The sequence below is a fragment of the Vipera berus genome (genome assembly GCF_964194415.1).
Source record: "Vipera berus genome assembly, chromosome: 17".
Classification (NCBI taxonomy): Eukaryota; Metazoa; Chordata; class Lepidosauria; order Squamata; family Viperidae; genus Vipera; species Vipera berus.
The window spans coordinates 1,424,079-1,439,073 of record NC_138220.1 but is presented as its reverse complement, the minus strand read 5'-3'; the positions used below and the strand labels follow the sequence as shown (position 1 = coordinate 1,439,073).

The following is a 14,995-nucleotide window of genomic DNA, read 5'->3' as shown; positions in this document are numbered from 1 at the left end:
TGAGGACTTTACCACTAAGTGATACTTTTCAAAGCAGCACAACTCAGGGCCATCTTTCCCCCACAGGTAGCAAAATAGGAATATAACCTGCCTGGGCAGCTAAATGAGGGTGTACAGCATATAAAATACGTATATACTTACGTGCACACATCTAGCATGTAAGTGTGTCCACACACAGGCATGCATGTATACAATGCATACACACTGTATCTAGCACACACAGGGGCATGCATACGCCTGTGCGTTTCTGTGTATGCAATTCATATACCCACACGGACATATCTGTGCATATCCAGTATATACAGGTACTCTGCATCTCGCATTCGTGTATAGGCAAGTGTTTATATGCACACAGAGGCATAGATGCAGATATATACAAACATACATGCAGGTACTGTAGCCTTTGGGGGTGTATACGTATACACATGCATATATGTGTGTGTGTGTGCATATACACACACAAAGGCATACATGCATACACTAGCCTTTGCGCTTACATACACGCGAAGCGCCCCCTGCCGGCCCAGTCCACCCGCCGCAGATGCGGCGCGCAGCGGAGGGAGGGGCCTCCTGGGTAGGCGGGGCCCGCGAGGAGGGGGGCCTTTCCCCTCGCGCCGCCTCAAGCCCCGCCTCTGCAGGGACGCGGTGACGTCAGCGCGCCCGCCCGCCCTTGCTGCCCAGGCGAGGAGACCCCGCAGCGAGCTGCCAACGCCCGGCGGAGCAGCGCTCTGAGGTGAGGCGGCGGCGGCGGGGGGACTCTCGGCCCGGTGGGAGGAGGCGGCCGCCGCGATGCCCCCGGGGCGCTCGGCCTTTGTGGGGGAGGGCAGCTCGGCCCTTTCCCGGGGGGGGAGGGGCGCCACTACCGGAAGGGGGAGGGGGCGCCGGATCGGGCCGGGGGACTACAACGCCCATCCTCCCCGGGGCCTGTCCTCGCGCGGGGAGGACGGGAGGCGGGGTACCGACGGCGGGAAGCGGCAGGGGAGGATGGGCCTTGGAGTTAGGCAGGCAGATCGGGCGGGGAGGGAGGCGCTTTGGAGGGGGCAACCGGGGTGCGTGTGTGTGTGTGTGTGTGTGTGTTTGCAAACACAAGGCAGGCCGAGTGGGGGTCTCCCGTGGGGGGGGGAGGTGCCTTCCTGTATTCTCTCCCCCCTCCCCCCGCTCCAGGAAGGGGCCGAGGAGGAGGCCCGGAAGGCCATAGAGAGCGGGGCCGCGGGAGGGATCGGCCTCTCTTCCGGCGCTGGGGGAGGGAGGATAAGAGGAGGACAGGGGGAGGGGTCCGTCGCGGAGGAGGGGGCGGCTGGGAAGAGAGGCCTGCCTGCCTTCCTTCCATGTCCTTCCCTCCATATCCCTCCCTCCTCCTCCTCCTTTCCTGGCTTGGCAAGATGGGGCTGGTGGGGGGTTTTTCGGAAAGGGGCCCGATTGCAGGTGTGGCAGGGGGGAGGTGGGCAGGTGAGGGGTGGGCCGGCTTCTCTATAGGGCCCTGGCTGGGCAGCAGACAGAGAGGCCAGGAGGCAGCAGGGGATTTCGCCCACTTCTGCTGGGCTGCACCAGGGCCTCCCCCCCCCCCCGAAGGCAGCCCTGCTCGGCCTCCCCATTAACATCTCAACAGGTTTAAACGTGAACAAAGTGCTCTTTTGCATTGTCCACGAATGTCACTCCTGTTTTTTACACTGGGGATAAACTGCCAATTAATTTAGGGTGGAAATAGCCCTTCCTGTACAGTACTGAATGTAATGGCTTGCCTCTGGGGTCTGCAAACTTGGCAACTTAGGTTTTGTGGACTTCAGCTCCTAGAATTCTCAGGCGGCCAAATCCACAAGTCTTAAAAGTTGCTAAATTTGCCTAAATTTGCCCATGGTCTGCCTAATGGGAGATTTACGGCTGGTAAAATATTTGACATATTTTCTTTTGCCTGAATGAGAGCAGGCAAAATGGCAGCATTTCAAGTTTTGCTCCTCTACCACATGCAAATTTGCATCTGTGAGGTCTTCTCATTACTGTAGAGGAGGCTTCTGCAGCTTTTCAACCCCACTGTCTCAAGGATGGGTCTGTAGCCTTGTATTTCGTAGGTTAAAAACAGGATTATACTATGTCATCACTAACTTGAATATCTTGCATGATATTTCTCAAGATCAGAAGTAAAGGGATTGTAATAGCTCTGATTTAAACAGCGCTATTTTCCTTTAATCCTATAGAATTTTTATAGTTTATCCATTTATTTTCTTGATCTAGGATAAAGAATAACTAATGCCTTTAATTTAGAAATAATTTAGGGGACCCAACAGCATAAATACAGATTATACAGTTATATTGGTAACTAGTATTTAAGCAAGCAGTTATAGGAATCATAAAAGTGAATTCTCTTACATAATGACATAGTGAGTTTTGAATTTGAGCATTTTTTAAACAGTTTTCTACATATTCAAATAGATTGGCTCACCAGTAATGTGGAAATGATAGCCCTTTAATGATTGCTCCTTAGAAGTATATAATATTTGTAGAGAGCTAAAACTGAAGTCTCCTTGGTATTCTTTATGAATGAACTTAGTATATAATTTGTCTCGTAATATTTTGTTTAGGTCAATATTTTGAATTCATATTTTGGACATTCTGAAAAAAGTGAAGCTACCTTGCCTTCAATTAAACTATTACTCTTTGTAGATTGAACCTGAAGTAGCTCTCTGTATTTATAACATAAAGTTTGTGTCTTGTTTTTAAGCTGAAAAGTTCTCATATAAGAAAAACCTCTGAATTAGAAAGTCCTCATTTTGTTCCCCATGTCAGGAGAATAAGAAAGAGTTTCTGTGTTGTTCCTTGATATACGATGCACTCCCAATGGGCCACACCGAAGCTTAGGTTTTATTACCCATCCAGATTGGGGTTGTGTGGACCAAATTGTGTGAAGGAAAGAGATAGGGAGAGGTTTTGAAGGTAAGCGTAGCCTGAGATGGCACTGAAGTGAAAGGAGCCCTTAATGTTACCTTGGCTGATTTGAAGTCTGGCCTCCGAGAGGGGGAGGAGTGCAAAAGTTGGTTTCTCTGTCCCAGTCCGGTTGCCAGGCAGGCATAAAGCAGGAGAGCAAGTAACTTGAGGGATTGCAAATCTACTTTTGTTTCTGGTTTGCTTACGTTTTGTTTGCTTGCGTTTGCTCAGAGGGCTGGAAAATTTCTGCCCATTAGTTTGTGTTGGTGAGTGGGAAGGAAGATCAATCAGCGTGTTGATTGGTCCTCCCTCATATTCCTTTGCGTTGATTGGCTTCTCTGATCAGTCGTTTCGACCTGAGTCTTCATACCATTTAGATATTCACCCTGTTTTGGAAAAAATGTGTTCAAACATGTCATGATAAAACCTTTCAGGAGTTGTTCAACTTCTGTGCAGAATATGTAATAAACAGTTTTTTAGTCCCAGCTTAAATGTCAAGAGATGGATAGCAATCATTAAATTTGCTTTGTAATGAATCCTATGATATTTTGCAGTTACTGGAATTGTACATGTGCTAAGAATTAGATATTGCTCAATACTGGATGTAGGCTGTCCAATTTCAACCATAATGTATACTCTCTCTCTCTCTCCTGTACATTTGTGGAGGAAGCAGCCTTATAAGAAGCAAAACGTTGATATGATAGTGTTGCAAAGGCAATTTCAAGATTTCTTTCCCTAACGTGGCTTTTGCAGTTGACTGATGGGAATTTTGTCAGTGCTCATGTGGTGCTCCAGATGTTTTGGGATGGCACCCAAGGCGCCTATTCCTATTGCTACTAACTTTGCTTTCTTTTGCCACAGTTGTTCTACTTCTGTTTGCAGGTATTTATTATTTTACGACTTTCCCCATTTTTTCTCTTCTCCAGACAATGTCCACAATCCAGATTTTTTTTTTCCGTCTTATCCGTAGACGAAAAATCCATCTGGGCTGTTATGCGACAGGTGTTGGTTGTCTGTTTGAATTCTAAAAAGACTTAGAGCACTTTAGCTTCTTCATTTTCTAAGCTGGGTTGGCAAGATCAGAAATGAGGGGGTGATAAGCCGCTTGGGAAAGCCGAGGGTAATCATCAAAACAATTAAAAAACGAAAGTTAGAATATTTCGGACAGGTGGGACATCCAGAAAAATACGGCATGCTCCATTTAATCCTCCAGGGAAAGATGGAAGGGAAACGAGGTCTAGGCAGAAGAAGGACATCGTGGCTTCAAAATCTAAGGGACTGGTTTGGGCAAAACTCAGCAGCACTTTTTTCGTTTGGCTGCTGATAAAAACATGATCGCCAACGTCCGATAACGGATATGGCACAAGAAGAAGATTTTCTATGACTTGTTAAATTTTAAAAGAGGCTTATTTTTAACCTTTTCCGACAGAGTGTAGATCCAGATATTTGTTGTGTGGTGGAGTACTAAGTTACCCATTTTTGTTTACACTCTTACAAAAGAACATTTCCATTTTAAGGTGAAATGTAACAAACTGAGTGAAAAATAATCAGAAGCGTGTAGATGTTGTACCACAATGGAGAGTAAAGTTTGTGTACAAACAAATAGGCCAGGTTTACTGTGGCTGCATAACAGGGCTTCTGCAGAAGAAAATAATCATATACTGGGGAGAGGTGTCTTGATGAGACTCTAATATTAAAGAAGTCTTAGCAAGCTTTTATTATGATTATTATTTACTCCAATTCCCTAAAATGCAATATCAATAGTCCCCAGTACTTTTGCAGCTCTGCTTCCTTGTGGCTGTGCCCGTTGATGTTAAGAAACATGAAAAGAAACCAGTCAAAGTTCAGTGATGTAGAGGGACACTCCCATTAATAGGAGGGGCTGTACAGTATTGTCGTTACTTGCTATAAATCTGCTGTTAACAATAATTCGTCTCTACATTTGCATGACGAATGAGCCAACTTCTAAGAACCTCTGGATGACGTGTAGCAGAATTTTTAAAATGCGCAAGGATTTTGGGGTTGGTAGATTTCAGCATCCTGAAAAAGCATGTTCTTTGGTGTAATGTACAAATGATAGACATAAGCTGGGATGTGATTGTTACCTCTGAGGGCCTACTTGCAAAAACAGGAAGGAAAGTTCTCGTGGTTAAAACCAAATTCTAACTTTGGCATGAATTTTAGAGCTACTACGAAGAATGAAAGTTTTACATTGTACTGCACAATGTGTAATATAACTTACTTGCATTGTACTACATAACCTCTTGTTTCATATTCCTGCTTTATAGAAAAACTTGTACAAGGCTTGTTATGCAAATGCTGGCATTTTCTGTTTGAGGGGGAAAAAGAGAGCTTTCAGCTTCTTGTTGGTCATGAGTTAGAGCCTTTTCATCAATGTTTCTACCGCCCAGGATCCCTTGTGAACAGCAAATTTGTTGTGGGATTTCCTGGAACTTTCCTTGTGAGGGAACAAAGCTAAAGTATAATTTGGAATCTTATAATCAGCTAGATTATGTGGGGAAAATGGTTTTAATCTCCCCTTCATGATCCCGTTCTCTTTGATCTGCTTTTGGGGGGGGGGGTTTCTATCACTGTAGCTGAATATCTTGAGAGGCCTATGAAGAAAATGCAATGCTAAAAAAATATTTTCTATCCTTCACGCAATTACATTACATACTGTTTTTTCCCCAGATTAATTTTGGACCTGTTATAGCAAGAAACGTGAACTATGCAGACAATTAAGTGTGTCGTTGTGGGAGATGGTGCTGTTGGTAAAACATGTCTTCTAATTTCTTATACAACAAATAAATTTCCCTCTGAATATGTACCAACGGTGAGTAAAAAGGTGGTTCTTTCCTTTTTTCTTGTACAAAGCTAAAGAACAGAGAACTATGGCACTGCTAATTAGACATATATGAATACTGACCATAGCACATGGCCGTCTGCTTAGTTTAAATTTTTATTCCTGCCTTTTTTTATACAGAAATCAAGGCAGTAAATATACCTAATGCTTCTGTCTCCTAGTTTCCCCCACAACACCCACCCACCTTATGAAGTGGGTTGGCCTGAGTGAGTGACTGACTGACTAGTTTTCAGGCTTAAGGAAAATCTAGCATTCAATTTCCTGGTATTTAATCTGTAACAACATTGTATTTTAAAATGTCAAATGCCAGAATGTTAGTTTTTCTTAAAAGGCCTTTGATTTGTAGGTGGGAACCTTAAAGTATTGTAATTACATGTTGACTTAATTGTTTGATTAGAAATAATGGTTCCAAGTGGAACAGGTTGGGTCCTGTGGTCACCGTTGTTGTTGTTGCCTGTTGGTTAAGGATACATTTCGCTGAGTAACTTGGTGGTAGCAAGCTTTGAAAGGAGATAATTGCTTTTCCCAACTTGATTGGACGGTTATTGAAACCCATTAGCGATGGATTTCTTAACAGGTTCATATTTCTATATAAATAGTTGATTTGAGTCCCAGGTATGTTTTGTGTTTGGAAGAGAATAATTGGTTCTGAAAGTTGTTTCTTCTCTTTTAACTCTCCAGGTGTTTGATAACTATGCTGTAACAGTGATGATTGGCGGGGAGCCATACACCTTAGGCCTGTTTGATACAGCAGGTAACTGCTTTTTGACTGTTCATCCTTTGATGAAGAAGGTGACCTGCGTTGTAGTTGCTATAGCACAGCTTGATTGACTGTTGATTTTTTTTAATAAACGTCAGTTTATAAGTATGCCAAATATCAGAGTAATGTTATATCTGCCCAAACTAGTATAGTATAAACAATGCTAGTTTGTTTGTTGTCCCTTTCCACCCCCTTGTCCTTATGTGGGACTAAGTTTTAATTAATTTGTAAGCTGTTTTGGAAGCCTCTCTAGCAGAGGGAAGGAATAAAATATTACTTGGTGGATAGTTCTTGCTTCTCTCCTGTATCCTCTTTAAAATCCCTTCCAGCCTCATGAATACAGTGAGTGAATCCACCAGAATTTCTTAGTTGGGAACTGACACATAGGATGACTATAGCTGTCATTTCCTGCATTGCATAGATCTCAGTTTGCAAGTGTGGCAGATCCCCAGATGGTAAGGAAATGTTTAGGGAATGTGCAGCTTTCTCAGAAGTGGAACTCCCTCTGCTTCTATGGGGAATAGGTAGTGATCTGCAACGCTAAATTTATTTACCAAGCGTGGCCTTGATCTCTCCGGAGAAAGTGGAGAATGACAGCATGCCGTGTCTGGCCTTGGAGTAAGCCTTGATTTTTCTGCCCAAGGGCAGATAACTGTGCCATTCTTCCTGTTAAGAAGCAACAATTTGAAAGTGCAACTAAATTTTATTCTGGGAACTGCATCCTGCTAATTTACATGGTATCGTTTGGAATTCTTGAGTCATGGGTGGAAGTGGATGCTTCCCTTTGGCGTAGGCGCCGCTCAAAGTTTGAGTCACCTGAAAGAAGAGAAAGCAATTTTGCTGGAATCTCGTTCAGTAAGAATTCCTTTCTCAGACTGACCTATCAGAGTTCAAATTCGATAGTCCTTGACTTACACCAGTTTCTTTAGTGACCGAAGTTACGACCGCACTGTAAAAAAGTGACTTACGACTATTTTTCACACGACCGTTGCAGCATCTCGCAGGATCAGGTGATCAATACTCAGACGCTTGGCAACTGACTCGTATTTATGACGGTTGCAGTGTCCCGAAGCAATCCACTTAACAACTGTGTGTGCAAGAAAGGTCGTAAAACGGGACAAAAGTCACTTAACAAATTTCTCACTTAGCAACATCAGATTTTTTGGGAGGTCGATTGTCATAAATCTAGGACTACCTGTATACCTAGGTAAAATTTTGTTCTTTGTACCCTTTCCTCCACCCCGTGACCAGGTTTCTAATGTCGGTCTCTTTTATATTTTTTTCCCCCCCAGGACAGGAAGATTATGACAGATTACGGCCCCTCAGCTACCCACAGACAGATGTATTTCTGGTCTGCTTCTCTGTGGTGTCGCCCTCTTCGTTTGAGAACGTTAAGGAAAAGGTGAGGGTGTCCAGCCCGCAAACGTGCAAATGTTTTCAATCCGTGGTGTTCCCTCGGAGGACCTTTCATTACCAAGCTAGGATATTGAACCAGCTTGGTTATGAACCGTCTGCAAGGGAAAGAACCACGATTTGAGACGGACTGCACCGTTCCATCGTGAGCTACAAGTATTCTCTTCCGTCGCGGCTTTTAACCCTCCTGGCCGCAACCCGGCATTTCCTTCGTGTGGTTGATTTTTACATTGTGACCGGTACGTTTGTTTCCTCTTCAGTGGGTCCCTGAGATCACTCACCATTGTCCGAAGACTCCGTTTCTGCTTGTCGGGACGCAGATTGATCTCAGAGACGACCCCTCCACTATTGAGAAGCTTGCCAAGAATAAGCAGAAGCCCATCACTCCGGAGGCGGCGGAGAAACTGGCGCGGGACTTGAAGGCCGTCAAATACGTGGAGTGCTCTGCGCTCACACAAGTAAGCCCCCCCCTCTTTAAATCCATCTGCGTGGCTGTTGTTAGCGGGGGGGAGGGGGGAAGAAAGCTCAGAGGGCGACGGGGCTTGGCAGGTTTGAAATTCCTCTCGGAAGTTTCTCGTCGTCGTCGGCTTTGTGCAGCTTTCAGAAACTGACTGTAGGAATCCGATCACTCGGCAAATCTTTTGGAGCAATTTTTGCAGCCAGTGTAAAAAAAACAACAACAAGACAACAACCTAGCAAACTGGATCGCAGAGAGCAAACGACGAGGGTGGGGTCACCGTCCATTAACCATTACAGCCCCGAAAGCATAAGTTCAACCATTCCTATTTAATTTCCCACTGATTTGAAACCCGATTGCCGGTGGAGCCGGTACCTCAGTATCCTGAGCTCTTTGTAGACAAATCGGATAGTTGCCAAGGCAGGAGGAGGAGGAGGAGGAGGAGGAGGAGGAGGAGGTGGCAGCTTGAAACAAGCGGTTGGGCTTGTCGGACAACCCCGAATCTCTGTCAGCCTCACCCTGCAGGATTTCAACTGGGTGTCTCATTAGGATTGTGGCCTGGGATGCCAATAGAAAGGGCATTTGTCATGAGGTCTAGGTTGTTGCCTGTGCTCTCCTAGTGCAGGGCTCCTAGAGGAAAGGGTCAGCCATGGCAGGAGACAGGGAGGGGCGACGATGGTGATACGGCAGGTGAATTTGGTGGGGTGGAGGAAGGGCGGGCGGGGGCAACTGCCTGAGTTTCAAAGTGTGCCTGATGATTACAAACACAGCCTCACAATTGTGAAACACTGTCGGAAACTGGGCACATGACAGCCAAAGGGTGGTGTTAACCCACAGTTTTGAATTGTAGCCCTCGGAGTACTCATCCGGCATGAAGAGGGCGATGTGGGGAATAAAGGGCAGGTAGTCCTTGACTTAACCAGCGCAATGGAGCCCCAATTTTCCGTGGCTAAGCGAGACGTTTGTTAAGTGGATTTTGCCCCGTTTAAACGAACTTCCTTGCCGCAGTGGTTGAGGGAATCGCTGCATTTGTTCAGTTAAAGTGTGACAAATAGTCACGAGTCCCTTTTTTCCAGGGCCGTTGTAACTTCAAACGGTCGCTAAGTGAACTGCTGTTAAGTCGAGGACTACCTGTAACCGAAGTCTTACCTGGACCACATTATAGTGTCAGCGAGGGAAAGCTTTGGAAGTATTTTCTTTAAGGGGGTGGGGGTGGAGACAGAGAGTGTTTCTCCCGTATTTAGACCTATTTTTGAGAGGGAGCTTGGCCTTTTGGAGTGCAAAGTGTAAAATAAACAGCAGAAATCAAGGTGCGTACAGAGGAACTTAATTCTCGCACTTGGGTAGGAAGGAAAACCTTTGCCGATGTGGTTAGCTTTAAAAGAAAGTTGTTCTTGTTTTAATGCACATAAAGAAGGGGAAATAAGAAGAAGAAGAACAATAGGAAACCAGGCAGAAGTAAAAAGAAACAGAATCGTGTTTGACGCAAGGAGCAATTCAGCCTCGCTTTAAAATAAACTTCCAATTGTCGAACCTTTCTTGATTTCAAGTGTTGTGGCTACATACAGCCTAGAATAAATTGCTTGTTTCATGTCACATTAGCTTCCTAGGAGACGTTAGTTGGTCCTAAAACTCCAAAATTCTCATTTCTCTTGGAAAACGAGCTTTTAGAAAAGCTTTTTCATAAATAGATGCACACCTGATCCATACTTGAAAGCTTTTCTGGAGACAGGTCATAAAAGATTCTCAGCTCATGCCGATAAGATCATTTTGTATCTCACGGTAGATTTAGACGGATGCAGTTTCACAGCTGGCTACGGCAGTGGTGTTTCTTTTCTTAGAAAAACAGCCTGTTTGCTGCAGATCGGGACTTTGCGTGCTGATGTGGCTGTTGCCCACAGACGCAAGGCGTTTTATTTGAACCATTTTTTTTTGTTTTGTTTTGTTTTCTGTCTGTCTTATTACTGGGATGTCTGCAACTGCTGGAGTTGACTGAGAATCCCAGAGGTTGAATTTGCTCGCCCCAGAAAATTGGGAGGGAGCTGTCTAAACAGGAATGTAATTAGTTTCCCCTGGAAGTATGGGTCTCTCGGTAGCAAGTTAACACCTTCGTGGGTAGCAGCGTTCCAGTTGTACGGGAACAGCTGCTGGAAAAACTTTCTCTAATTTTACTTTGCGTGTGGAGGGTTGAAATATTAAAACCAGAGCGCAGATTATTTATTTTATCAATCGTATCTGCATAGATTCCCATCTTACAAGAGAGTAACTCTGAGAGGGGGGGGGTGCTGAGAGTAGTAAGTGAAGAATTGCCCCAAAGAAGAGGGAGTCGAGCAATTCTCCAAAGCACCCAAAGGCAGGACAAGAAGCAACGAATGGAAACTCATCAAGGAGAGAAGCAACCTGGAACTAAGGAGAAACTTCCTGACAGTCAGAACAATTAACCAGTGGAACTCCGTGCCTCCAGATGTTGTGGGTGCTCCAACGCTGGAAGTTTTTAAGAAGAGACTGGACAGCCATTTGTCTGAAATGGTATAGGGTTTCCTGCCTGAGCAGGGGGTTGGACTAGATGACCTCCAAGGTCCCTTCCAACATCATTATTATATTATTATTATTATTATTATTATTATTATTATTATTATTATTATTATTATTATTATTATTATTATTATTATTATTATTATTATTATTAATTATTTGGAAACGGCCACCCTTTGACAGCTGGTTCACCCTATCCAGTAAATTTTGGCAACCCATTGCAGTAGCAAATGTTTTGACACAGAAACCTGGTTGGTTTCTGTCGAGGGAGCTGGTTGGTGGTAAGTGGTGAAGAAACCATTGTGGCTCGTGGGGCTCACGCTAGTGGTATCGTCAAGCGCTTTTGAGTAGAACGAGAGTCCTTTGGGCCTGGACTCCTTTTTTAAGCCTCCAACCACACAAAATCAGGTCGTTTTCCTCCCCTCTGTGGATGTGCTTTAGACTAGAGCCAAGAAGACTATAATGTCACGTTTAAGTAAAGACCTCCGTTTAGAGCAATGGAGGCTGGTGTTCAGGTTGAACGCATGCTAGCCCCTTGTGCTCTGCTTGCCTCCCCTTTCTTCCTCCAGAGATCTACTTTGTGCCCAAAGTAAATCTCCTTCACCTTTTGTTCCTGAATGCTCTTTGAATCTGCTTGCTAGCCTGTGTGCTCGTGTGTGTCTGTCTGTCTCTCTCTAAACCTCTAACCAGGCTGCTATCTTTTTCTCCTTCCCCTCTGTCTTATAGAGAGGTCTGAAGAATGTATTTGATGAGGCTATCCTAGCTGCTCTCGAACCCCCGGAAACTCAACCCAAACGGAAATGCTGTATATTCTAAAACAGTTTCCTCTTTTTTTTCTTCTTCTTCTTCTTCCTTTCCTCCTTTCTTGTCGCCGCTTCCTCTATCCTGCTGTAGAAAGTTGGTTGAAAAAAAACAACAACGCCATCACCGCCAATAAAACCATCCTGAACGAAAGAAGCCGTGTCTTTACTTAATGTCTTAGAGCAAACTCTGTATTAGCTTTGAGGGCTGGGAAGGGATTAGATACTGCTTTTTTAAAAAAATAAAAATAAAAAATGGGTGTGGCTATGAAATATGAAAATAGAACCGTGAAAATGTGCTGGCTCTTTAATAAGCTATACGAGTAGGTCTCGGAGATGCCGTGGTAGCTTTGCTTAGAATAATAAAAAAAAATTGGGAGGAATAATTGAAAAAAATGGTAGGATTTTTATATCTCAATGAAAAAGACTGTACAATCTTATTTCTCTCCCTCCCTCCCTCCTTCCTCTCCTCTTCTCTTTCCCTCTCAACTGTATTTGCATGATGATTGTACCTGACATGCTGACCTGCAAGTAATACTAAAATGATTTTTTTCCCCTCCGTGCAGTGGGTTTTTGCTATACTTTTGGCTGTTTGTGGTGTCGTGCAATGTTTGTTGGGGTCCTGGGTGTATGTGTGTGTGTGTGTCTGGAGCGCACGCTCCTTTGACGAGGGCCGACATCTGTTTTCCAGTGACATGGTGATAATCACTTGGATTCCTTCTTTAAAGCTTGCACTGTAAACATGTAAAGCTTTTCTCTGGGGGGGTGGGGGGGTGGGAAAAAAAAAGAAACGTCACACTTTTTTTGACCTCTGTTGTCCAAACGAAGGAAATGATCTCCAATTGTAGTACCTGAACATTTCAAAATTAAAAAAAAATAGCTGTTTGTATAAATGCCTGATGAAGCATTATTCCTGTCTGTTTCCATTTGCTTCAGTTTTAACACCTTTGCGCTCTCACGCTGGACCGGGTTTGACTATACCATCCACTTCTTTCTGAGTCCTCCTTTGCTGCTTCAGTAACTGCTGATCGGGGTCTTCCAGCAAACCTTTTTTGGGGGGGCGTGGGGGGGAAGGACCCCACGTTCTCACTTGCTTCTGATCTAACCTGGTTGGCACTTTCCCTAGACTCGCTTCTCCTTTCTTTCCAACCCCCCCCCCCCCTCCGCCCCGGGTGTCACACACATTGCTTCTCAAAAGGTGAAGATCGGACACGCTTGCTTTCATTTCTCCACACGCTCCTGTGCAATCAGCGAGTGCCAGCTCCATGCTCGCTCTCTCTCTCTCTCTCTCTCTCTCTCTCTCTCTCTCTCTCTCTCTCTCTCTCTCTCTCTCTCTCTCTCTCTCTCTCTCTCTCTCTCTCTCTCTCTCTCTCTCTCTCTCTCCAAGATTTTCAAATTTGGGGGGTGCTCGGGCTTTACTTCCTTGCCTTTGAAGCATGGGGGGGGGGCCTTCGCATCTTAAAACTTCAAGCTGCTTTTCAGTAACGCCACCTCGGTCCAGGCCGTAATTAAATCCATAAAAGCACACCCGGCTAGGAATATTGCTTCATAGCAGAGTCCCCCCCCCCCCCCCGTTTTCCTCCGAACTTCAGTTTTAATTTTGTCTTTGTTGGGTATTTTTTTTCTTTGTTTGTTTGCTTTAAATTCTGTTTGCTTTGAATAACCCAGACAATGAGACCGCCCCTTTCTCTTTGCCCCTTTTCAGAAAGGACTAAAGAATGTATTTGACGAAGCGATACTGGCTGCTCTGGAGCCCCCGGAACCGAAGAAGAGCCGCAGGTGTGCACTGCTATGAACGTCTTCTTGCCTCTTCACGGCCCCTCCTGCCAAGCCTGGTGTTGATGTCATACTAAAAGCAATGTTGAAATCGAAACTAAAAAAAAAAGAGTCAGATTTTTCCAATATTTTCATTTTTTTAAAAAAAAAATATTTTTTTTTTGCAATAATGACAAAATGCCGCGCGCCCTTTCCCCCATCACGCTCTCTGTGCGAAAGGCGAACCCGTTAGCCTTTTTCTTCTAGTGCCCTTCAGTTAGACTTAATTCTTTTAAAAACCCAACATAGAGTAACGTATCTCGGCACTGATTATTAGTACCAGGGTTTTTTTGTTTTCTTCTTCTTTTTTTGGGGGGTTACTGTTGAATTTGTTTTTGTGTTCTGTTTTTGAGATTCAGGCATGCTTAAATGATTTTTCTTCTTCCTGTAACAGACTAATTCTTAAGTCTCTAGCTTTCGAGACCCTATTCCATCCTGCTAGGCTGGCCGTATTTTTGGAGCCCGTTGTGTTATTTTTGGAGCCAGCTTCCAACTGAAGGGTTGAGCAGGCTTCAGTCCTTGGGGGAGATTCTGCGAGCCGAGAGTGACCGTCCCGAAAATGGTGCTCCTTTTGTCGGGAGGTGTGTGTTCATCTCCTCTGAAGTTGCCTTGGCGCTCTCATTTCCCCTTCTTTCCTCCAAAGCAGTCAGGAACCTCGGCCCTCTCTTTTGGAAGACACAAAATCTCAGTTAGCCCGTCATCATCCGTCCGTTCAGCCAAAAGCTTTTGTGTGTGTCTGTGTGTCTGCGCGCGTTTTGTTCCCACTGGGGGAATCCCACCCGTTTTTGCCAATTGCTGATGCTTTTGAGGTGGGTTTTTTTTTGTTCTTCTTGTTGTCAGTTGAGTTCCGAAAAAACGAAACCAAACCAGCACAGCTGGCAATATATGAGGTGTTTAATGGAAAAGAGAGAAGAGCCTGCTTTTATTAAAGGCCATTTCAAGTTTCTGGGGTTTGTCCCTCCTCCATCCCTTCTCTTGGTAAGCAGAGGCTTCTTGCCATCAGCAATATGACGTGTCTCTGCCTTCAGCTGTGGCAAGAGTGGGAAGCTAGCAAACTCGCTGTGTGGGTTTTGCATCGGAAGAGAGGCGGAGGAGAAGATAATGACAGTAGCGTAGGGTGAAGGCTGGCAGAAGCTGTGATCAAACCAGGCCCCATCCTCGGTCTCCTGATGGGTGGGGATCTCTTAAACTCCAGTGGTCATCGGGATCTTCCCCAAATACACCCTGGCTTAATAACTTCTCAGATCTGCCCAGATTCTAATTCTTCTAGACTCTTTAGTGTTGAACCGATGCTTATTTCCCCTCTCCATGTCTGAGTTCTTTGTATATGCCTTTTTTCCCCCCTCCAGATGTATTAAACATAAAACTTATCTTCACAAGCCCGGCTAAGCATAGTTTCTTTTACCTACCCTTTCCTTCCTTGGCATCTC

At 44.7% G+C, this 14,995-nt stretch overlaps 1 protein-coding gene across 3 annotated transcripts; it reads left to right on the top strand.

The window, feature by feature from the left end:
- Positions 1–637: 637 nt before the first annotated feature.
- On the top strand, positions 638–14,944 carry CDC42 (cell division cycle 42). Of its 3 annotated transcripts, none has more exons than XM_081341450.1 (6): positions 638–733; positions 5,614–5,755; positions 6,467–6,539; positions 7,838–7,947; positions 8,219–8,416; positions 13,456–14,944. In XM_081341450.1, exons 2-6 carry the CDS (start codon positions 5,651–5,653, stop codon positions 13,543–13,545), a joined length of 576 nt encoding a protein of 191 aa, XP_081197576.1. In that variant the 5' UTR covers positions 638–733; positions 5,614–5,650; the 3' UTR covers positions 13,546–14,944. The 3 variants fall into 3 exon arrangements, with proteins under 3 accessions (XP_081197576.1, XP_081197578.1, XP_081197577.1); XM_081341452.1 differs by lacking the exon at positions 13,456–14,944 and adding an exon at positions 11,677–12,541; XM_081341451.1 differs by lacking the exon at positions 638–733 and adding an exon at positions 2,691–2,931.
- The last annotated feature ends 51 nt before the right edge of the window (positions 14,945–14,995 follow it).